The sequence below is a fragment of the Schistocerca cancellata genome, chromosome 4, assembly GCF_023864275.1.
Source record: "Schistocerca cancellata isolate TAMUIC-IGC-003103 chromosome 4, iqSchCanc2.1, whole genome shotgun sequence".
Taxonomy (NCBI): Eukaryota; Metazoa; Arthropoda; class Insecta; order Orthoptera; family Acrididae; genus Schistocerca; species Schistocerca cancellata.
The window spans coordinates 211,188,702-211,213,742 of record NC_064629.1 but is presented as its reverse complement, the minus strand read 5'-3'; the positions used below and the strand labels follow the sequence as shown (position 1 = coordinate 211,213,742).

General features: G+C 38.1%; 1 protein-coding gene across 3 annotated transcripts in view; it reads left to right on the top strand.

Annotated features, from left to right (window-relative positions):
* The window catches only part of LOC126184728 (uncharacterized), a 171,079-nt gene that overhangs the window by 68,731 nt on the left and 77,307 nt on the right, over positions 1-25,041 (top strand). For all 3 annotated transcript variants that reach the window (XM_049927265.1, XM_049927263.1, XM_049927262.1), the window contains 3 exons: positions 3,084-3,294; positions 3,375-3,514; positions 20,022-20,179. In XM_049927265.1, coding sequence (XP_049783222.1) covers positions 3,091-3,294; positions 3,375-3,514; positions 20,022-20,179 — 502 coding nt within the window. In that variant the 5' untranslated portion in view covers positions 3,084-3,090. The remainder of the gene's footprint in view (positions 1-3,083; positions 3,295-3,374; positions 3,515-20,021; positions 20,180-25,041) is intronic.

The following is a 25,041-nucleotide window of genomic DNA, read 5'->3' as shown; positions in this document are numbered from 1 at the left end:
TATGTCATAATCAAATGAAAACAAGCAAAGAGATTAATTTTTGTATTGGACTACCATTTATTTTAGACACAGTTCTAACAGTAAATATAGAGCAGCATTAAGTTAGTGAATAATATTCTGAACTTTGGCTCTCTACAACAGCTTACTGTCTATTTGCAACATGGAAATTTGAGTTTTTCAGACTCACTTATCATATGCCCGTTCTGTGTAACCCAATTTCAGTTTTAGTTGAATTGTGTCTTAGAAACTGTAAAAACTGAGTCTTCGTGTGATGTAGTATAAGTTTATTTTCTACAAGTCACGAACTTGTGTCTTGAACTGTGGTATTTGATACGTTGCCTATGTTCCACACAACTGGTTCCTCCTGCCTTCTTAGCCTTTAATGAATATAATGAGAGCAAATTTGGTGGCGTAAAAGCATACATGCTTGCCCACCCTCATACTTCGTTAAATATGACTCAGTAGGGAGGATCATTAGCTTGAAGAGCTAAAATAGAATTAAAATGATTAAGTATGTGGATGTATGTGTTGTACCATCCATCGTGTTCATATATCTATAAAACCTACCATTTGTGTACAGTAGATGTTTGTAAGTAAATGACTCTACAGACAACAGAGGCAAAAGTTGCAAGAACCACAAATGAGATATTAATTGGCCAGAACTGAACATTTGCTTGAAACAATGTATTAACACACGTAATACTTACAAAGTCATACTTATCAAGATAGCTGTTGACATATTGTCATACATTTCCCTGGAAGTATCATTGTGGATACTGTTAAAAGCATCTTGCATTGAGTTTTGCGCTAAATTTTGTGCTTGATTTATTGAGTGGTTGCTTGAGGGTGGGGTTATGGGACATAAATTTCCCTTATTCGTCATTGCAGATGAAATGTAAAGTTTCTATGAAGTCATTAAAATGCAATGGTATGGAACAGCTCATAGCAAAGTTCTAGATACTGTGATTACTGTCGCTTTTAGTTCTGGACTACTACTGTGCTGATACACTGAAAAGGATGCGTATCCACATGTTACACATGGCAAAATGCGCATATTTTTCCATTCCACAATGTTTCAATCAGCTCATTGTGGTGCCACATTAATAATGAGGAAGGGAAGAGTGTAGCCCAAACCAGCAGTATCTGTTCTGGGAAGGATGATTTTGTGGGTATTTAATGTACTAACATATTGTTTCAAGTAAATGTTTAGCTTTTGGTCAATTAATATCTCTTAAGACTTGTGTGACATATTCTTTTATATTCCCTAGATTCATTAACCTTCAGACATTCACTGTACACATAAGCATGACTGTGGGTTCAAAAACATAAACTATTTCTTTATCTTAAAATCAGTTACATTCAGTTTTAGGTGCTCGAGCTTGTTTGTTGTTTTTAAATGTAGATGAAATTACACTTCTTTTTTTGATAGGCTCTGCTCCTTCCCTGTATCAATGTGAAGCCCGATTGCTACCCCAACAATTATTTGCATATTATTTTGAGATGTTTATATTTTCCCATCTCCGCGTTGCAAATGTTTTGAGTGAAATGCCCAGCCGATGCGCTGTTGTTTTCACGTCAATTCTACCAACATTGAGAGTTGTTTAGTTCTTGGGGTTTTGTAAAATTCCTGGATTCATGTCTCGCCGCTGTGCAGCCTATGAAAAGGATTGCGGAAGACTCCCAAATAAATTACAAAATACAGTGCAGTTTTAATACCAATATATTTTCAGGACTCTGGTGTCCGAGCCTGGTGCACTGTACTGGTTCCATCACATGTACCCAAAGTTGACATCAAATGACACAGAGTTCACAACAATCAACAAACGAGTGAGCCTACAATACATTTGCTCGCAACCCTAGCCAAAAAACGAGTGCCCCAAGGTGCCTGCGTGACCTCTATTTATATTTTTGTTTACAATTACGTACAATGAAAATTACAATTTTATGTAAAATTAAAATTAAAAGTTAAACCGAATATGAGCTACACATTGATAAAAATTTACAATCTCAGTGCTGAACAAGGTGAACCTGTTTTCAACTTAGTTACGAGTTAATATAACATTTTCTGACTAATTATGTTACAGGTAACAATTACATTTCTAAATTTGTTTATAACAAATCAACTAGTGCCTAAATTTTAGTGCTAACATATATCGGAGATTCAGTTAACATGCTTTATTTATATGTTCTATTTAATTTGCTGTAGTAATTTTATACTGATAGGTTTACAGGTACATCCTGACCATGTGCTAAATTTATTTCGATTAGTTACAGTATTTATTTCACATTTATATTATGTTTCTCACATAAGAACAATGTTAATCAGCAAAGCATTGTTTTCAAATTATATGTATACTGAAATAGTGTTTATTTTTGTATGTAATTTGGAAACAGGTCACTTTACAATTGGACAATTAGGACTGGTGTTTATCTTTAATGCTCTCCGAGGGGTTCTGATAGGTAGCAATGAGATACAGTAATATTTCAATTACAAGCTTCTTAGTTTCATTTATGACAGCTTGAATTTGATTGTGATAGTTAGATGAATTATGTCTTGCAGTCACTTACAAAGTATCAAAGATGCCTTAGCTTAATATCAAATTTCGGTCTCTCTTTCATTCTTCTTACATTGAAAAATCTATTTTACTTATCTGTAAATCAATTGAAACTGTCTGTGAAGGCAAAGTATTGCCTTCCAGTATGAAATAAGGTATTTAGAATTTCTCATTGCCACTGTGATAAGTGTGTGTAATGAAGCAAATGGTTATTGTGTCAGTGGCATCAGATATGCAATGTGTTGACAGCTGCAGCTTCTTCATTATAAATAAGCATTTTATTGGCATCCATTTCTCATATTGTTTTTCAAAGCTCCTGTTGTCCACGTCCTGGTAAATAGTTTATTAGTAAATATGAAAAAATATGTATATCAAAGATTTCACTTTGAATTTGTGTTTCCCAATTAAGAATGACGGTTATTCTTTTTATTTATTTTTATTTTGTTTGAGTGTGTGTTGTCTTAACTGTCAAGACTCCTGAAATATTATGGAATGTTATGAAGAATGCCAATGGTTGATTACTTTTAGGTTTGGCATGGTCCAAGAGATGAATAAATATTCACAAACTAAAGACCTGAGCAGTCCCTCAGAAGACAGTGGATGTGCAGAAATTACTGGCTGTTCCTCAGAGGATTTTTCAAGAACCTCATTTGATCGTTCCATTAGAAATCCATTCTATATCAGCTATGTGGACAGACTGAGATATCCAGTATGCAGCCCTTCTCTTTTCAAAAGCACTGTGAGTCATAGAATTTATATAGAGTAAGTTAATGAAAGCATACAAGAAAATTAGCTAATTAACTAAATTAACTTTTTCAGGGAAAAACGAGAGCTGATGTCAACAGAGAAACTGATATATCATCATTGATATCCCGTGATTTTGATGAAAGTGAGAGCGTAATTTTTGATGAGACATTGGATCCTGAGACTGAAAAAGCAGCTCAAGAAGCCATTTCCAAGTATTAACTTCGTGTTTTGTCTTGCCTTATCAAAGTTTAATAGTTTCTTTCAAGAACCAGTTCTCCCTCCCGTCCTCTCCTGTCCCCTACCATGCGTGTGAGAGAGAACAAGTAGCCATCTCTAGAAACAAAGAAGCTACTACACATACTGAAAGGCACTTCTACTGACTTCTTAATGTGGTTAACTTGAGGGTGTAGTCATCAGTCTGTGGAGATGATGAAGGTTTATCTAGATTGTACAGAAGGTCATAGAAGCTCTAAATGAAAGCAGCCGCAGTGACATCAAGAACACAAGTACTAGACCATAGCAGATATTTGTAGCATTCAAAGAAAAGCCAGTTTCAATCATAATCTGTAAGGGAAAGGATTCAGTTAATCAAAACTTCATCTGTCCAAAGTGCTGCACGCTTATGTCGTGGAGTTTGTCGTCCTGTCTCAACATTGTATACCGAGCGAGGTGGCGCAGTGGTTAGCACACTGGACTCGCATTCGGGAGGACGACGGTTCAATCCCGTCTCCGGCCATCCTGATTTAGGTTTTCCGTGATTTCCCTAAATCGTTTCAGGCAAATGCCGGGATGGTTCCTTTGAAAGGGCACGGCCGATTTCCTTCCCCATCCTTCCCTAACCCGAGTTTGCGCTCCGTCTCTAATGACCTCGTTGTCGACGGGACGTTAAACACCACTAACCTAACCTAACCTGTCTCAACATTGCTTGGTACATATCTGCTTCTTAAGTCCATCTCAGTGTTGCTCAGCTCTTCTTGGCATATCATTTAAATTTAACAGTGCAATACTACAATGTTTCTTCTGACATTTGGTGCAACATTTTTTGGTTAGCACAACATTCAATTCAGGAGAATTATAGTGGCAGTGCGGTTTCTCTCTTGCTATTTGCTCTTGGTTTAAAGGAAGTTCAAAGGTCCAGTAGCTATTGCTGTGGGACATACACAAAGAATCAGTCTGGTGACGTATTTGTCACAAGCGTTTGAAAATGAATGGAATTTCAGTGCTTTTTCGAGGAGAAGGATGGTAATTTTCACCCGTTACTCCACTGCATAATCGTTGGGCACCAAACGTTTTTTGTTGAACAGCATTACAGCATATGCACAAAGAATTTCATGATTTAGCAGTCATGTTAACAGAATCTTCTGTCAGTTCTTGGTAGAACAACATTATAATAAATGAAAAGCACCAGTTTGCTTTTGTTCTAAAATATTAATTTTATTGTTAACCGGTTTTCGGCTTAGAAGGCCATCTTCAGACATTTACTGAGTATTATCACCAAAGAAGTTACAGTGTTTGCAAACAACATTGGAAGAGAAGTGACATGTCTAGACTGAAGTAGAAACATACAGAAAGTAACATCTTTGACAGTGTGGTGGTAATGCAATGAAAAAGTAAAAATTGAACAGTACATAAATAACAATGGAATAGACAGGAAAACCTTTAACTCAAAATAGGAGTAGCATGCCTACATACTAAGTGTAAATATTTAGAGACTGAACCACTACTTCAAAATAGTCAGTGATGTTCCATAAATAGATAGGAATAACAGTGTAAGACAGGGCCAGCCACAGCTTGGCGGACTGAATGTGCAGGCCTTGGGTGGGCCAGGGTCTGGCCTGCCACTTGGTTTTGCGCGGTCCTTGGAAATACCCAGAACAGCGCGAAATTTCATGTAGCATTGCAGTATGATAGTTTTTGGTCAGCAAAAATCTCAGTGTTTGGCAGAATCGAGGTCTCAGTGCTGTTTACCCTTCGCTATTGTTTGTGGTATGAGGACGTTCACACGTCCAGTGGCTGTTTGCACAAAAAGAGAGAGTCTAGTCATTTGTCATCACAGTCCTTTAAAAATGAATAACAGTGACAGAAGAGAGGGATGAGAATTCTCAATTTTCATAAGCGATGGATGTCGTATATTTACTAAGAAACTACATTACAATCAATATTGTGCAGAAAGAATTTAAATATTTAGTTGACAATTAAACAACCAAAAATTGCAATGATTGACAAATGGTATTCATTGTTCTCTACATCAAGAAACACTTTGTGCTAGATTTGCAGGTATGAAGTACGTAAAGAAATTGGTGATACAAACAGTAAAATTTCGGAATTCACACATATTATTCCATTGTCAGTTGCAGTCGTTTTCAGTGAAACTGAACAAAAAGCATGGAGGCTTCATTTATCACTGCACTGTACATTTGTCAAGTCAAGGGGCATGTTTGGAATAATTTTTCAATTTAAAACTTAGTATTGTTGAATTTATGAATGACAAAAGAGTGCAGTAACGAAAATTAGAATGTATGGAATGGATTGCAGACCTCGCATTTTAAGTCAGCTTGACTGAACACTGCTTACAGAAGACATGGCAAGGTAACTTCTTTCTGATTTGATGGGGATGTATTTAAAAAGAAAATACTTTTGTAGAAGAGATAAGATTTGACAAAGGCAGTCCAGTTCCCTAAGCTCACTGGCATTAAGGAAGATGTGAGGTTTGAATAATTTATTGCAGCCTTGAAAGAATTACAAAGATAGTTTCCTGAACGTTTTGAGGACACTGCCAATCTTACATTTTCAAACCGTTTGCACGACCATTTACCATGTCATTTGAAAGTGGGGCTGTGCATGTGCAGAAGTAACTGTTTGATCTCAAAGCAATTACTGTTTCAAAGACAAATACCTTTAATGTTAAAACAATCTAGGACATACAAATTGCTTTCCTAAGGTAGAGTTTCCACATCTCCATGATGGGGTTCCAAAAGTGCTACAATATTTCAATCAACATCTGTATGAAAGAAGTTTTTTCGATTACAAAACTAAATACGTCCTGATTATATGGCAACCTGAGTTCGAAAATCTGTGAAATTGTCTGCATCTGTCCATATACCTACAGTTTGAGCCAGATAAAAATTGGAACATGTCTTCAGTGCTTCAAAAACAATCAAGTAATTCTGAAGATTTGTTTTGTTTTTGGTCTGTGTTATTGAGAAGTATGAAATATAAAATTAAGTCATATGTTGTGCAACTGCACTACCATTCAAATGCAGCACGTTTGCAGTTGCCCCTTCTTCCCCCTCCACACTGCCAGACAGTGTAGTGTGGTGGTGGGGGAAATATGCCAGCCTGGTTTAGCTCTGTGGCACTTGTGCCAGGGCATGGCTCAGGAGCCAAATCCTTGGTCACCCCTGATGCAAGATGAAATGAAATGAAACGAAACCATTACGTAGCTTCAGACATTTGTAAAAGATGTGATGGGCTGAAGCCCTTTCCTAAGGTTACTGGGAAACTGTAGTTTGATTGTGGAGAGATTCCTTTCAAAATGGTAGTCACATGTATAGGAATTCTTGCTTGAATGTGTGGAAATGATGAGACACATCAGGGAACTGAAGCATACTCAATGATAAGAAATAGAAAGTCACCGCATAGAACCAGTTCAGAGTTCAGTAAATAAATATCTCCCAGTCTCCTAGATAGTGCTGTATTAGAGAATGTATGAGAACAGGAAAACATATAATATTACTTACAGCTTCCACAGAGCCCTAAAACTAGTTCTCGGGCACCATATGTGTATGAAATGGAGATAAGATTTTATAGTGGTGTATTAAGAAGTACCATGTGCAATGTAGATTAAAACCTTATAAAGAAAATTAAATCTCTTTTTGTGAAAAATGCGTTGTTAAAATATGATTTCAGTGACAGTATCCATGTGACCGAAGTCCTTGAAGCCTAAAACCTACATGCTGGAGAAATAAGGGAGCTAGTTGGAGGAAAAACAGAGTAACGAATGTGATTAATTTGTTAATTTCAGTACTAATAAAAGTGGGGCTGCTGAGTGTTTCAGGATAGAGTGCTGAAGTTGCGGTGATGTATAAGAAAAACTAATTCTGAAGGAAAGGTACAAGTAACTGTAATTTGTAATCCTCCCTTGGATTTGCAGTATTGATGACTGTGGTTATTGTCTGAATAGGAATAGTATTTTTTTTTCTTCAAAATTTTAATCCAAGTTTGAGAAAGGTCATACAGTGGAAAGACTTGACTCACATTTGCATGAACAGTGTTTCAAATCTCTGCTCAGCCATCCGGGTTTTCATTTTTTGTGATTTCCGTAAATTGCCAGGCAAATGCTGTGATGGTTGCTTTGAAATGGAAGTAGCTGATTTCTTCTCCATCCTCCCCCAATTAAAATGTGTGCTCAGTCTCTATTGACTCTGTCAGTAGGCTGTTAAATCCTAATCTTCTTTCAAATGCCAATAATTTTGCTTCTGCTTTTTATTTTGTTTCAAAGGACATGACAGATTTCCTTCTCCATCCTTGCCCTGTCTGAATTTCTGCTTTGTGTTTAATAACTTCAACAGGATGTTAAACCATAATTTTCAGTTTCTTTAGCTTAACAGTAAAATCTTTAGTACAGAGATGGTACAGGTACCATCAGAAGATCTTTTTATAAATATAATTTGCACATATGTCAAAGTTGTTTCAACATAGTCATTATTGGAAATTTGTGGTAAGTTCCTATGGGACTAAACTGCTGAGGCCGTCGGTATAGTCATTATTATCCCATATTTTAAATACCAGTTGATACAAAAAAGATTTCAATTGTTTATTACAGACAAACTATAAAAGATAGAAATACATTGTGCATGTTACTGGATAGGGGAAGGTTCAAAGTTTTGACACAGCTGTGCTGTTAGTTTTTTTTTTTTTTTTTGTAGCGACATGGTGAATACACCATAAGAAGAATCATTTTATGCATTTGGATTTGTATGAAGTCATGCCATTGCCCAATTGCAACAAATGTTCCGCCATCAATTCAGCAAGAAGCCGCCTCTGTACAAGTAGATTTATGACTGGCATACAAAATTATTAGAAGTTGGCTGCATCTGCAAAGGCAATAGGACTGGTCAGCCACGCATGTTTGGTGAAAATGCCCAGCGTATCTGAGATGTGTTTACACACAGCTGTCAGAAGTCCACAAGGTATGCAAGCCAGGAGCTGCAACTCCCTCAAACAATGATGTGGTGTGAATTGAAATGATGCCTGCGCGTGAAGCCTTACAAGTTGCAGTTACTGCAGCAATTGGGTCCTGGTGACCTTAACAGAAGGTGCAAATTTTGCATTTCAGTTATCCAGAATATGGCAGGGGGCACTTTTTCCGAATGACTCATCTTTATGGACAAATAGACTTTTCGTCTAACGGGTAAAGTAAACTGTCATAATGTAAGAATTTGGAGGTCATAAAATCCTGGCATCATCATTGAACATGAGGGAATCGCTGAAACTGAATGTGTTTTGTGTCATTTCTGTCCACAGAGTTTCTGAACTTCTTTCTTTTTGTGTAGGAAACTAACATTAATTTCATACCTGGAAATATCGCAAAATTGGTACTTTCCACAACTTCATGAAGATTTCAGTGATACCATTTTTGTGTAAAACAATGCCCTCCCTCACTTTCACCTTGAGGTGCAGCAGTATCTTAACACCACCACCCCGCAATGTTGCATTGGAAGAGGTAGACAACATGATTTTGTTCATTGCTTTTGGCCTCCCAGGTCAGTAGACTTCACACTTTCTGATATTATTTTATTTTTTTCTGTAGGGTTACATAAGTGTCTTTGTCCCACCCATGGCAGCTACTCTTAAGGAGCTGAGAAATCGAATGGTTGAAGTTAAGTTTTTAAACATGGATATGTTGATTGGCATGTGGAATGAAATGGACTACCATTTCAATGTTTCTTGAGCAAGGCATGATGCTGATGTTGAGTGTACAATATATTGTCTGTGCAAACACAAAAGTTTGAACCTTCCTCTATCCAGTGACAGGTGCACTGTGTTTCTATCTTTCATAGTTTGTCAGGAATAAACAATTGAAATCTGTTCATTCTTTTTGAATCATCCAGTACAATAAATAGTGTTGTTACTGTAATCTCATTGCATACTACATAATAGTGAAATTAGCTTCTAAAAAATTAATCAAACAAAAAGCAGGGCATCTGTGGATAAACAAGGAGAAAAGTTATATAAAGTAAGACACATGTGAAACAAACAACTGCTAATGTTATATTTAACAGTAGCCAGTAGTATGTGTCCTTGTATGTGGATTGCAGTCGAAATAATTTACATTATTTACTAGATTTTTAAGACGTGTAACACATATAGCAAGAAACTAATTCATTGCAATGCAAACAGAGTAAACAGAACACTGTATAACAAATAATAGAAGCTACAGAGAAATAGATCTGATGTAGCAAGACTTCATACAAATGCAAACATTGTGGTGGGCCACAATAGGAATAAGTTGTTAGAAATGGAATGTTAAAAAAAAAAACAGTAAATTACCTCAAGATCAGCATAGGGAAGATATGAATAGGAAGCAGCAGCCAAGCAATAAGGCCTAAAGCAGATGGAAAGGCAATGTTTTAGTGACAATGCAAGCATATGGCTACATACACAAAAGTGAGGAATTCATCAAAGAAAATAATATTACGTAGTTGGAAACCTTTTTCAGAAGATTTGTAGTGATATGCCCATGTATATTTTGTCTATTGGGAAGGAAGACACCTCTTCTACATTAATCACAAATGTGCACTGTTACAAAGTCAACAACAAAATCAAACTGAAGTTGGTTAAGCAAAAGGCTACCTCTGAAAGCACATCAGCAGACAAACTTTATCATAAGCTCAATGAAATATCCAGAAAGTCCCCATTTAGAGAAATTTAGTTTACAAAAAACAGTGTTCCATAGGTTAGAGACTTGGAGGGTATGCCCATTCTTTTCATTGCACATTTTATATCTTTAAAAACAAGAAGTTCAAACTCCTGCATATAATTAGTACAAGGTATATATGTCATTAAGAACAATTTACTAAATATGAAAGACCCCTTCTACAATATTAAGAATTGCGCAGTCTAATTTTACATTACTAATATTTCAAATTCAACAATGTGTTGTACATGTAGTTAAATGTACTGGAATTGAACAGCCTCTTTTTTATACTGTTGCTGATACATACATAAACCATTATTGCTGATACCTACAAGAACCACCATAAGCAGTAAATATTTCACAGCAGTGGACCATGCATGAGGAAATAATCTACCACAGATATGAAGAAGACTGTTAATAAAAAGAGAAACAGGGTTACTGGAAAACCTAGATTTTTGGATAATTTATGGTACAAAATAAAACACGCAATAGAACCCAAGGAAAAGTGTAATGTAAATTCCTGTGACCTGTGTATATAAAACCACAATTACAGACTCTGCATTACAATTCACAGAAAGGAATCATCTCATTATTTCCCTGTATCTACGTATATTTTTATGGACCTGACTATTAGCATACAAACAAATATGCCTTCTCTGTATATTTTTCTTTTTTCCAGCCTGGCACCAAATTTCAGCAAGACTTTGTCATTTCTCATAGCCTCAGGCCTTTGACAAGACTTCCCTTCGGCATCTTCCTCCCCACTCACTCCCACCACTCTACAGATGCCCAATTCATAGACACGTCCAAGATCTAGAAGATAAGCCATCCCGATTCTGCCTGATTACTATATCTCTACTGAATTAATCTCTGTTGTTCTAGATGAACACTGGATGAACACTGTAAACTTACTGCCCTCAGTCTACCCTCCCATTTCCAAGACGCTAACCATTTCCCTCTTATGTCACCACCTCCCAAGGGAGGGTGGGGGGGGGGGTGGTACTGCATTATCATTGGCACCCTCAGTGCCAGATGGGAGCGTTTGTGCACCTCAGTGAAGCTAAGTGTTATGCCGGCAGTAGCATAGCTACTGGCAAGCTTCCCAAGCCAGACAGATCTGAACAGAGGGGCCTGATACAGTGTGTCCCACAACATAGGGAAGAGAGGGCTGTGTGTTCCCAGGGAGCTCCACAAGCTGTGGTTGGATATGGGCATGGCGACACTGGGGACTTGCCAGCAGTGCCAGGTGTCTTCTACTGAAAACTCTGGGCATATTTCAGAGACCACTGTTAAGCACGATGATGGAATTTTGTGTGTTTCGGAGAGTTGGGCCCTTGGCTTCAACACCTGGAGTGTGGGTAAGGTACACACTTCCATAAAAAAAAAAACCCCAACCTCAAGGTGTGCAACGTGCTGATGAGATGAATGGCTCTTCAGGCAAGACAGTCTCTAGTGGGCAACTTCTCTTGAAGACACACATTCCGTATGGTGAAGCTATAAAAGCTTTCAGATGTATTCAGCCTCGGGTATTTGCTACTTCTTTTGCATTGGCACTTAGGAAACCAGTTGCTCAGTGTGATGCCTCCACTCTGCCCCAGACCACAGATTCAGTCACTTGTCATTGTATCAGTCATTTGTCATTGTACTTATGAGGGGATAAGCCACACTTTAAACCAAAATCATTCAGAAGCCGTCAACACCAGATGTGAGACCTCAGCCACATGCAGCTGCACACCATCAGAAGCCCACTAAGCAGTTGTCTCTACCCACGCAGGAAACTTCTCCTATAAGTAAGGGGGGGGGGGGGGGGGAGAATCACACAAAAAGTTCTTCGAAATCGAAGAAAGTAGCAGCTAAACTTTTGGATTGATGAGCACTCTCCCTTTTTGATTGTGATTTTACTTTCGAGGATATTGATATCCAAATGGATGAACTGGAGAGCCGAGCACCATTTAATGTTCCCTCTGACCTCTTGGTACAATCATCGCTAGCCTTTGCATCCATAGGGCCTTCTTTGTTGCAGTGGAACTTAAACTGATCCTTACTTGATTCACATTCACCTCAGTAAGTCACTAAAAAGCCTTAACTATACATACACTGTCGTATGCAACCCAAACTGATCATTACACCCAGAAAATGTTGGCCATGATAGCCTACTGTTTTGGAAAAAAAAAAAAAAAAAAAAAAAAAAAAAAAAAAAAAAAAAAGAAAGCAAAATATCCATTGTATTTAAAGTCTGACTGTTCATTAAGCAAGTTATCGAGCCCCTTTATCTTGTTCTTATAAATCCCAAGTTCCTCTAAAATTTCAATCTTTAAGGGTAACTTGCAGTATCTTCATCTTCTCTATGCTACTGTCGACGTGACCCTCATTGCCCAAATGTTGAACAAAAACCATCCTGTTAGCAGAATCAGTATGCTCTTTGATCTTGGCTTTTGAAACATATACCCATCTGGCTGATGTAAATTTTATCGCAGATTCCACATTTCAATTAATAGAAGTGATAAATTGTAATCCAGCCAGACAGGTAGATACTTCACACCCAGGTTCAAGGAGCATGTCAATTTTGCTAACAGAATTGCTTTTGTCCAGCATTTACATAATGAGGATTACGTAGCTGGTAGCATAAAGAAGACAATGAAGATATAGAATATTGCCCCTAAAGGCTTAAAGTTTGAAATTTTAGAGGAACTTGAGATGTATGAGAGCAAGAATAAGAGCCAGATAAGCTGCTTAATGAACAGTTGGACTTTAAAATATGATGAATATTTTGCTGGTTTCAAAAAAGGAGTCCAATATGGCCAAGGTCTTACGGGTCTAGTGATCAATTTGAGTTTCAAGACTTCCATATGTGACAGTGTGTTAATAATAGCTTTTTAGTGACTTACTGATTAGACTGTGTGACTCAAATAAGAATAGTCAGCCATTGCACTTTTATATGTGAAAAAGAAAATAAAATTTTACATTCATTTTCATTAGGTCAGTGTTGTGTGGCCACTGTTATTTGATACCAGACTAATTTTAAAAAAGTAGTAATGCTGTGTAAAAGTGGTTGGAAGCTTTATCACTGAAATTTTATTCTGGGTTTTATATTTAGACAACGAAGTCATTTAAGGTATATAAATAAATCGACTGGCGATAGGGAATGTTCCATCAATAATGTAAATTTGTACACATCAAAAACTGACACCTAATGTTGATGACAGGTGTTATGCTACCGATGCGTCAGTTTTCAGTCGTAAACTATGAATGACAGTCAACTGTGATTTGACAATAGCTTTTAATCTGGGTAAGAGGTTTCTTTGGGAGTACAATTTATGTGGTAAGGTGGCATTCCATAGTCACTGACTTTTTTTTGCTACAGGAGACTTATTTGGTATGTTTTAAGCATTCTGTTACTTGATTACAGGTACACAGTAGTATGGTTCTGTATATTTAATCTAGATATTGTTTTATGCCACTGTATGTGATGAGCATTTTATGCTCTATTCAACAATATTATGAAAAGGATAGTTGCTACTCACCATATAGTGAAGGTGTTGAGTTGCAGATAGGCATTACAGTTTTATGTTTTATTTGTAGACTGTAATTAGTGGTAGGTTTTAAGAACTAAATTGATTATTTGGTTAATGCTAGCTAACAATACCATTTTAAGGCAGCTGGCAGATCGTACCTTAGAGGGTGCATAGGATCTCATCCTTCTACTAGTGACTCCTGGCATATATACTTCTAAGTTGCTGCAATGTCATGTATCAGTTGTACTAGTGCTGTTTGGCAAGAAGCACTGATAATATGTTGTAGGTGAGTTTGTACATGTTCATGATTGCAGATTGTGGCTATTTCCAAGTACACTGGTTGTTAGTGTTCTTACAATGAAATTATCTGTCTGTGTATAAAAGCAAGATATGTTCTCCACATGTGAAATTGTTTATTATAAAAGTAGTTGGTCACAACTGCTGTAATTTGTTTATAAATGATGGTTTGATAATGGAAGTCATGTCTGAAACTAATCAGTGCAAATGAAGGATTGTTTTAGCCACAAAGTTGACAGAATTACTAATAATTGTTTCAATAAAAAAAAGTTGCTTACATGTTTCCTGCATCATGCTATAGGTTCACAAACTCCTGCATTCCAGGTGTTCTGTAGGACTGTGGGATGACGAGCCTTCACTACTTCTTGTATAATGAGGTGGTTTAGAATTTTCCATTCTATACATGGGAATTGTAATCAGCTCTGTCAGTGCCCAGGGACACTGCTCCCATACATGATCAGATTCATTATCTGATGCTCCGTTATCTGTGCCCTGAAGGCCAAAGGAAAGTTCCTATCTTATTTCAAGCAGACCTGGTGTGATGGGCAGTACCCCACAACTTGGAAGGAGGCAATATTAATTCCATTATGGAAACCAGGCAAGGGTCAAACCGATCCTAGCAGTTATTGGAGTGTAGCCCTTACCAGTTATACTGGTAAGACTCTTGGGCACACGGCCATCCACTGCCTCGTCTGGCTCCTCAAATCTCAAAGTTACCTGTACTGCTCCCGGTGCAATTACAGGTGTTACTGTTCAGTACTTGATAACTTAATTCTACTGGAAATTGCGATACAGGAATTCATCTTACGCTGAAACTATTTGGTACGTGTATTTCTTTACCTCGAAAAAGTGTGTCACGACTTAGAGATAAGATGTCCTTCGCCAGCTTCATGAGTGGGGACTACATGAATATCTGCCTCTTTTTATCCAATCCTTCCTGCAGGACAGGTGCCTTTGATATCATGTTGGTGATGCCATGTCAGATTGCTGCGTTCAGGAGAATGAGGTCCTCTAAGGCAATGTACTCAGTCATATGGCTTGCAATTGCTATTAATGAAATATCCTCTGTTGTCAGAAGCCCTGTTAAATGCTGTGTGTTTGTGGATGACTTAGCAATCTTCTACCCTTCCTCCAGTCTTACGAAGACAATGAGGTAAGTACAGATGACCATCAGGAGGCTGGAAGCTTGGACAAATAAAACAGGTTTTAGATTTTCACTAGAGAAGACTAAGAGTGTTAATTTTAACCACACTCGTTGAAGTTTTAAGCTACCAGAGCTCATAATATTTTACATTTTTAGGTAATTGTGTCCCACCACCTGAAACACCTACTTCAAATCACTGAATATTTTGAAATGCCGTAGTGGAAAGGCAAAGTGAGCTGACAGGTCTTGTCTCCTGCAGCTTCATAGGGGATTTCTCAGATCACATTTTGGTTTTGGCAGTGTGGTCTGTGGGTCAGCCTGTGTTTCCTACCTCAAGATTTTAGACACTGTCCATCATGAGGCCATTCGAATATCGTGTGGGCCCTATCGGACCAGCACAGTTCAGAGTCTGTGTGCAGAGGCAGGTGAACCACCGTTCTGGATTTCACCATGCCTCTATCTGACTCAACAGGCCCTGAAAATCTCAAAATGGTCTGTCATTGGCATTCAGCGCAGCAATCCAACACCTTTGAGTGGCTCTCTAGGAATCAGTCCCATGCAACCAAACCATTCAGGATATGTGCTACTTGATAGTTTCAGTCCTCTGAATGCATTGCCAAGGATGGAACAAATTGGTGCCTTTAGAGGCCCAAAGTGATTTTGAGCTTGATGCTGTGGAAGAGAAATTGTACTCAATATTAAGTTTTTACAACTCTTGGTTACTTCAATTTTAAGTACATACTTTGTCATTGTTTTTATGGATGGATCCCAGCAACAGAATGCCCTCAGTTGTTTTCGATGAGGTGTTTTCAAAGTGCACCTTCCAGAACAGTCTACATACTATGATGCTGGTATTATGGTGGCATTGGAATGGATTCACAGACGTTACAATACAAGGTTTCTAGTCTATGACGACTCGCTCAGTGCGCTACAAGTGGTCCACCAGATGTATCCGGTAGACCAGTTTTTTTCAGCTCGTCTATGACCCCTTACCTCATCTACAATACACTGACGAGGTGTTGGTCTTCTGCTGGGTACCTAGACACATCAGGGTACAGAGAAATGACATATCCAACAAATCAGCCAAAGAAGTATGTAGGGATGGTGTTGTCTGTCAATATGCCATACCCTTGGAGGCCATCATCTCATTATCTGACAGTTGATCATGCATCATTGGGAAACTGAATGTTTGGAGGTGGTGGAGAACAAACTGCAGTCACTCAAATTGACCACGCAGGCATGATGATGGACGCCATGCCAATCTCGCCAATGGAAGGAAGTGCTGCTCACCAGACTGCACATAGGACAAAGCCTTTTAACAGTTCCCTCCTCCAGCAGGATGATCCGCCACTCTGTGAAATTTGTGATGTGCCACTTTTGATTCAGCATATTTTGGCTACATGTGTGGTACATAAACAGCCATTGGTTTGGCTGGAGATCTGTCCACAATCCTGTCTGACAATGATGCCAGTGTTAGATGGGTTCTGAAATTTTGTGTACTTTTGGGTCTTCTCTTTAAAGTGCTGGGGAGGGGAGGCAGACTTCAATGCATTGTAAACTATTCCATCTGTGGGTACAGCCTTCACCTTTCTTTCAAACTGTGTGGCCACCCATGGCAGACATATTGCAAAATAACCTGAAGAGTTTGGTCACAAGCAGTTGCTCCAACATTATGCTGAAAGTCGAGAGGAAAATTTTGAAGAATTTCAATATTCTGAGTGTCAGTTTGCTAACATGACTCCTCAGAAGATGCAAATGCCATGTTGGTACCAACTCGTAATGAAGATGAGCAATCGCTGTATGTTGTGCAGTGGGCATTTATAACAACTTGTATTGATAATTACACAGTAACAGAGCCCAATGTTGCAGTTTTTGTACTGTCTATGGTGGGAGAGGCTTGCAAGGATTGAACAAAGCTGTTAAAGGCTGATTATCTGCAATCAGTTAGAACGTCTGACCATACAAATATTAGTGAAACTTGGTAACAACATAAATAATGGAGAGAGCCTCTTTTTCAAATTATCTGTAATTTCACTATACTTCGTTGAGAGTTTTCGAGGCAAAAGCAATAGGTTTATCAGATGAACCAATTCTACGGGAGAGCACAGCTCCAGTCCTGTAAGGTGATGCATGCATAGCTAACACAACAGGCTTAACTAGATCAAAATGAATCAGATGACAATGATGACATAGACTTAACAATTCATCCTTTAACTGCTGAATGGGTCCCATAGTTGTTGGGGCCACAAAAGAACACCTTTCCATTGCAGCCGGTTTAGCAAAGCTGCAATTTGCCCAGCATTTGCAATAAACTTAATGTAATATATAATCTTCTGTATAAAAGAGTGGAGCTCCTTCACATTACAGGGCACCGGGAGATCTTTATTCACAGACAAGTGTGAATTAGCAGGTGAATGCCATGTGCATTTATAACATGTTCTAAGTATTAAAGTTCTTCATTTCCTTGTTACACTTTTGCCAGCTGCAGAAAGAACTTAAAACAAACAGTCTAAATTTGTGACATGTTCAGGAGGCATGTAATCTGGTGACGACAATGTTGTCCAGATAGTTTGTACATGAAGGGACTTTGGCTATTAATTGGTCTGTGAACCACTGAAATACAGTAGCAACTGAGGTGCTTCCAAACTGGAACGAACTCAGGTGAGTGTTGATCACAAAATATTGCTTGGACTGCTTGTCTGTAAGTATGCCTCGCATAAATCAGTCTTGAAAAAGAATCTGCTCTGTCCTAATCTGTCCATTGATTCCTCTAGTAGTGGAAGAGGAAGTGAATCCACAACAGTTTGTGTGTTTTCTGTGGCTTTGAAATCGGTACGCAAGTATAAATCTCATGATGGCTTTTTGAGAATGACCAATGGGGATGCCCATTGACTCGCAGAAACAGGTTATATCGCCCCGTTGTCTTTCCATCACTGCAGTTTGTGAGAAGCCTGCTCCCATATTGCATGGGAGACAGGTCTAGCATGAAGAAATCATGGCTGTGGAATGTTTTTTAACAGTAATGCGTGCATCAAAATCCTTAACTCTTCCTAGTCCTGGTTCAAACTGTTCACTGTACTTTCTACACAAGTCAGAAACAGTGTGACACACTGAAATACTGAGTTGTAACACAGTCTTGTACACACATATTGAACAAGTCAGACAAGTCTAAACAAAAAATGTTTGCACTGTTTCTAGAACATAGTAAATGAAATGAAACATATTTTGTAACTTCACCTAAACTTATGGCGAACTGCAAATGTCAAGTACTGGTATTTCATATCCGTTATATGCAGACAAACAAAAGTCAGTTTCTGTAAATATGGGCTACCAATTATTTCATAAGTGTCCTTATTGATGAGGGAAACTGATGCTCCTGTGCCTTATTAAAACCTTGTCTTTGAGCCACCATTGACTGGAAAAACAACTTGTTCATCTGTCTGTGGACTACAGCAGGAGTCTTCTACAGAGCGGAAATATTCTGCCTGAGTAGGTGCCATCCATGGTTGTCTGGACTCAATGACATGTACTTGCTGAGAGCTACACTGTTGCCTCACGATAGACTGGCACTGTGAATTGCAATGCAGTAAACATATGGCCTGTATATGATCATGCTTACCACCCTGGAGACACTTTGAATTATGATAAGAATGACCTTGTTTATCATGCCTAGAAAAAGAGTGAGGACAAGATTTCCTCATATGGTTCTGATGTTTCTGATCCTTGTTTTTATTCACTTTAGATTGTGTCACTTGTACACTCTGAACAAGAGAAATAGATGGAGACTCAGAATTAACTTCAGTTGTGTACACCAATCTTAGAAATTCTACAGTAGACAAAACTGTTTTCAGATCCGGATCTAGTAATTTGAGAATAACAGCATGAATGTATGCGTGCAACACATTTTGCATGATTGTGCAGTATCAGCCATTATCTGGTCGACTGCAATTTCAAATATGCCTGCTGCCAGCTATGCCACAGTGTTTCCCACGGCCGCCACCATGGCACGAGGGCACTGCCATGAATGATTACACAGCAGTTAATGAGAGGTTCAGACACTAACCTCATTCTTCCAGAACATCAACACTTTCTGTCCCACTAATTTCACCATGTCCTCCTTCATTGATCTTCATAAAACATATTCACGTTCATCCTACCAATAAACAACAGTATCTCTACTACAATTACTGTCGTCTAGTCCGCCCTAAAAAGTCTCTCATATCCAGCCTGGCCAAATGTGGGTGCCACATATTTAGTCGGAAGCAGCCCGTGTCCCAGGAAGCTGGAAGTCTTGCCAAGGTTTTGCAGATGCTTGAGCTTCTTCACTTTACACAGAAGCATATATGTTCTGTTCTTTATCTCCACATTCCTCACATACATGATCAGCCATGAAGGAATACCAGCCAGTAACATACAGGACTGTTACAGCAGTCTCGTTTGTTGCTCTGAAATGAGGTATACAGGATGACCGAGTCATCTAAGCAGTTCAAGTCAAGTGGTGGTTGTTTTTTTTTTTTTTTCTGAAAGAGAGAGTGGGTGCAGATACAGTGTGTGAAGATACAGATCATTCTTATAGTGAAACCATATTTTATGTGGATACGACATTTTAAATTGCATGAATGGCACAGGGCATGGTAAATTAAATGTGTTGTTGTTGTATTATAGATAAAGATAATTTATAACTGATATCAAATTGCTGAGTCCACCACAGGCAGGTCCTTGTCACCTCACAAAGTTACTCAGTGAAGTGTTCTCGGCTAAGCTGTCAGAAAATGTTTGCTGCAAAAAATATTCGCTCATTATTTACATTAAACAGCCCTAATGAAGACTAATTCGCTTTTCAGGTTTTTTGAAGATGAATCTAAAGATCTCTTTGTCACACCTGACAAAGTGGTAAATTCATTTTTATTAAATCCAGAAGAGGAGCGGGATGATGAGGATATTTCTTTGCCATATACCTGTGACCCATCAACTCTTCAGCATGATATTAATCTTAGTACCAGTAAGCATATCTTCATTTCTTATTCACAGAACAAGCCTGTCTCAGTTTTTAAATGTTGTTTATCTGTTTATTGTGGCTACCTTGAGAAAACAAAAAACTGAATAGGAAGAGAATTAGAAAAATTCATACATTAAAATCAGTAATTTTAAAAAGTTTCAGTTTCAAGTAGAAATCGGGTAAGTGGTTCAGTGAGAGTTTTGAGCTATCATGTTTATTTTAGTATAATAATGTGTTTCATATTGGTGAGTATCAGAGATTCTTGTTTGTATGCCTAGTTGTTTAAACAGTTGTCTACAGGCTACATGAGCACATGGACTGCATGTTACCGCTACTGCACATTTATATGCAGTTAATATTTTTTACCCGAGTGTTTGTTTTCATTAATTATAGAGAATAATAGTCAACAATCTTACAGAAGAAGATAATGTGGACACTTATCACCAAAATAAGAAAAATTACAGCAGCCTTGCATGTGTGCATTTTGCTTTTGCTCAACCTGCTCAACAGTTATTGATGAAGATGCATAATTTATTGTAATATCTTGAAAAGTGATCAGAAATTTTATTGCAGATTTAATTAGCTGTGCTTTTGATTGATGTGTCACTGGATTTTGATTGTGATCCATAGTAACAAAGTGACTGGTTTGTACTTCTTCAGGTCAATATAATCAGATGCTTGTTCGTACTTGTTCAGATCAATACAATCAGTTGCTTTTGCAAGGTCATATGAACTGTTTTATATCTCCCGTACAGAGGGATTTACCTGAATGGTTCTGGAGCATCTCCAGCCAGGCTGCTTTGGTATGAATCCACAGTTCATAGATACTGAGAAAGGGGCCATCATTGGGGCTTTTACTGTGTGACAGAATGTCTATATCGTAAGGTGGGTAGGACGTCAAATGGGCCGACTTGGAGCAGGAGAGAGACCACAGAACATTTTAAATTCCACTGTCTATACTTTTACAAATAAATTCATAAAACTGTGTCAGCATGACCAGGAAGGGTTCAGGATTCACACTCGTAGCAGTAAAAGCTCAAAAACATAAGGAAATAATTTTTTTTTACATGCGAAATTTCATGATTTTTTTCACTTACTATTCGCTTAATTTGTTGCTATAGGTACACTTTTCTTCATAAGTAAGAGAGATTCTTCCACGAATTTTGCACTGCTTGTTAAACACAAACTCCTTAATGCAAAACTCTAGAATTTTCCAAATCTATTAAAATCTGTGGTAAAAGATGAGATAAATAATTATAAAATTTGAATTTCTTCTAAGCATGAAGTTAAAAATGTAACAGCTCATTCATTTTTCCATAAATTAAATAAATTCTAGAGTTTCATACACCTGTAAGTATGGTTTGTATGCTGTGCAAAATTCATCGAAGAATCTCTCTTACTTATAAAGAAAAGTGTACCTATAGCAACAAATGCAGCCAATAGTAAGTGAAAAAATTATGAAATTTTCTATTTTTAAAAAAATTATTTGGTTATGTTTTTGAACTTTCATTGCTATGAATGTGAATTTTGAATCCTTCTTGGTCATGCTGACAAAGTTGTAAGAATTTATTTGTGAAAGGATACACAGTGGAAATTAAAATGCCCTGTGGTGCCTCTCCTGCTCCAAGTCGACCCATTTGACGTCCTACCCCCTTAAAGAAATCGGTATGCCTAGTAAATGTGCAATACTATGTGACATGTATAAACTAAAATAATGAATTTTGTGGATGTGGTCAGGCATTGGTTTTTGGAGTATAATGGAAAGTGTGTGCCTTTGACTTCTGCAATTACCCTGGCATAACCTTACATGCTGAGATTGCCCTAACTTAGTAGTTGCAAAACTCACTGAATCCACCTTCAGATCCAAAGGATTATTGATAGCTACCTTTTTGTAGTCCACTAAGTCTGTATATTGTGTATAGTTCAGATAGTACACAACAGTGTTTTACTAGGCTTTAGAGACCCCTCAGACGAACAATTTTAACAATGAAACTGAGTGAGACATATCTTCATTTGTGCCAGACTGTGAGTTGAACTGTAACATTCAGGTACGTAGAGAGAAGTTTAGGTACAAGTTCTTATCTGTGTGTAACACGGCATGCAAGAGTGACACCTGGAAGAGCCATATGTAAATGGTGCAACTCGCACCCAAGTATGTGCAACTGTGTGGAGTTCCATCACTTCTACTGCAGCAGTAGGTACTGCAGTTACCAGTATGAACATAAATAAAAGATGTGGTTCTGTGGGTATAAGTACAGGTATTGTCACAATCTTATCCCTTTGATTAGTTATGAGACAGTTAACTATTGAAACTATTAAAGAATGAACAGTGTGATATGATATTGGATATCATCAAAGACTACCCCACCATCAGTTGTGTACTCATTGACTTCATCAATTCCTTTTTGGTCAATACCATATTCATCATTCTCACTCAGCAAGAGATTTACCCTCACTCACAGAAGCATACATGTTACAATACCTCACACTGGCAGCTCTTGATCAATGGTAAAGAAAAGCAAATCGTAGTACAACAAAGATGGTACAAAAATATAAGAGAGAGACCTTCCACTTAACTTTCTGTCACAAATTTTCTTCAGTTTCTTTCTTCATCCAGCATTGGGAATCTCATGATCACGTCACATACTGCAGGTTCCTGGCAAGAATCTGTGGGAGAGTGCACAACAATCGTTTCATGTACTGTAGGCAACTGAGAAGATCCTGTGTGAGAATGTCACATGCCATGCATTGCTGCATTTCTGTTGCATGCACGTTGTCAAAATGTACTGGCATGCAGGTACAGGATGCATCTGACCGGAATCTTAAATACACATGTGTCTGGTTCATGAGATGGCATCTGCATGGACCCTAAATGGCATAGTCATGAGTGTCCGTGTGAGGGGTCCTATTGGATGATACGGTCTTCCATCATGTGGAATTGAAACTAGGCAGCTAGTTAGCATTTTTCACATACACAATGCATTGTCAAAGGAGAAAGCAGTGACAGGAAAGGTGTAAGACTTGACATGGGATTGAACCCAAATCTTTGGATTTGTTGCCTGTACCATATCTACTCAGTCACTGAGCTACAGTCAATCCATAATGACAAAGCAAAATCTTGCTGTACACAGTGGTCTCCAGAATCCAGATCTCCAGATTACTAGATAAAAAAAATGCATCTCCTTATCTGATGTTTATATTGTAGTCTGAGAGGTAGATGGCTTTATTGGATGTCTTAGACAGTATTGGCAACAGTGCTAAGGAACAGTGAAAGTGATGGCTGTAGTGCAAATAACTGTTCTCCCACTCTTTCCCTCTTCTATTAAAGGTGGTGAGAAGCCTTTAGCTTAACTGATGACTTAATACTGTGCAGCCACAGTGTATTTTCTGCTGCAACCATTCTGAGTAGCATTGTACGGAAGTGATGGCTACCATATTCCTTTGTACATGGTGTGCAAGTGCCTGTTTCACACATATGCCATCAGTACAACTGTGATGCTGTTGTGAATGATTGTCTTTTGTGTGTCTACTGTTTGGTACAGTTGATTTTTCTCATATTTGTTCGCTGCATTCTGTTCAGTTTGTTTTTGGTTTAATATCGCCCATTTCCAAGATACTGGGACTCAAATGAAGGGTATTGTGTATAAAGTGTAAGAATTTTTGTTTGTGACAGAGAATCCCTGTTGAATCTGCAGAACTGTGACAGAAGCAGCATGCAATATTGTACTTCAGATGGTTCAAAGAAAATTTACATGCACATGGCTAATGGAAACTTGTTATCATGGTAATAAATTTGTCCCAGAGGGAAAACAGTGGAAGAAATGTTAGCATTCATTTGATGTCCATGAGGATGATACTAAAAATAGGAAGGTTCAACAGTAATTCGAAGACTGAAATTCTGCTACAGTATTGTCTGATGACTAAGATCAGTGGGTGTTGAATAACATGTATGTTACTGGAATGAAATGCAATTTGTTTGCTTTTCACCCATAAATAAAATATGCTACATATCTTGAAAGCCTATCTTCTTTTCATTGTTTGGATTACTGGACCCTTCTCATATGCAGGATTTGTGAAGTTTTAGCACAAGTAGGCCGGCCTTTTCCCAAGTTAGTTATTGGGTTTTGTATTCTGCATTGTAGACCCTTTTGTTCTGCTATCAACTTTAAATATGTAGTATCTCAACAGTAGCATTGGGCACTTATACAATGTATCTTATATGTCAGCTCGTAAGACTCGGGATTCATTCCTGTGGGCATAGGCTGCATCTTGTGAAATGAGCACATGCCAGGAGGAAGCACACAGAAAAGACAGTGTGGAGACCTCAGTTATTTGACTCTACAGTTCTCACTTTCACTGCTCCCTTGTGTAAGAATTTTGAGTGCTTGTAACAGAAGGTAAAGAGGCTTAAATTATCCACTTTTTTCAGTATGTTCATGTTACTATATTATCAAAGCTGCTCCCCAAACATTTTATGTGACATGTCCTAGCCTTTCTTGCAACACAGTGGATGTGCATTCTTCATTGCCCATTCTGGTCACCAGGAATTGTTTGGGACACTGCCAGCTAGGAAATGCTTCAGCATTGTTTTTCAGTTCGCATTATCTTTAAATTTTGAGTTTTGATCAAAGTAGCTTAGTTGGCAACACCCTGGAACATACTCAGCGAATCCTTGATTTGATTGCTTATAATGCATAGTTTCATGGGTCCAGAATGAGTCATTCACTCTGCAGCGGAATGTGCTCTGTTTTGAAACATTCTTACAGATCAAAACTGAGCAGGACACTTACTTGGCAGGCAGGGTTCCAGATTAGAAGTCCGGTTGGTACACAGCTTTTATGTTTCACAAAAGGTTTTTATTGCAA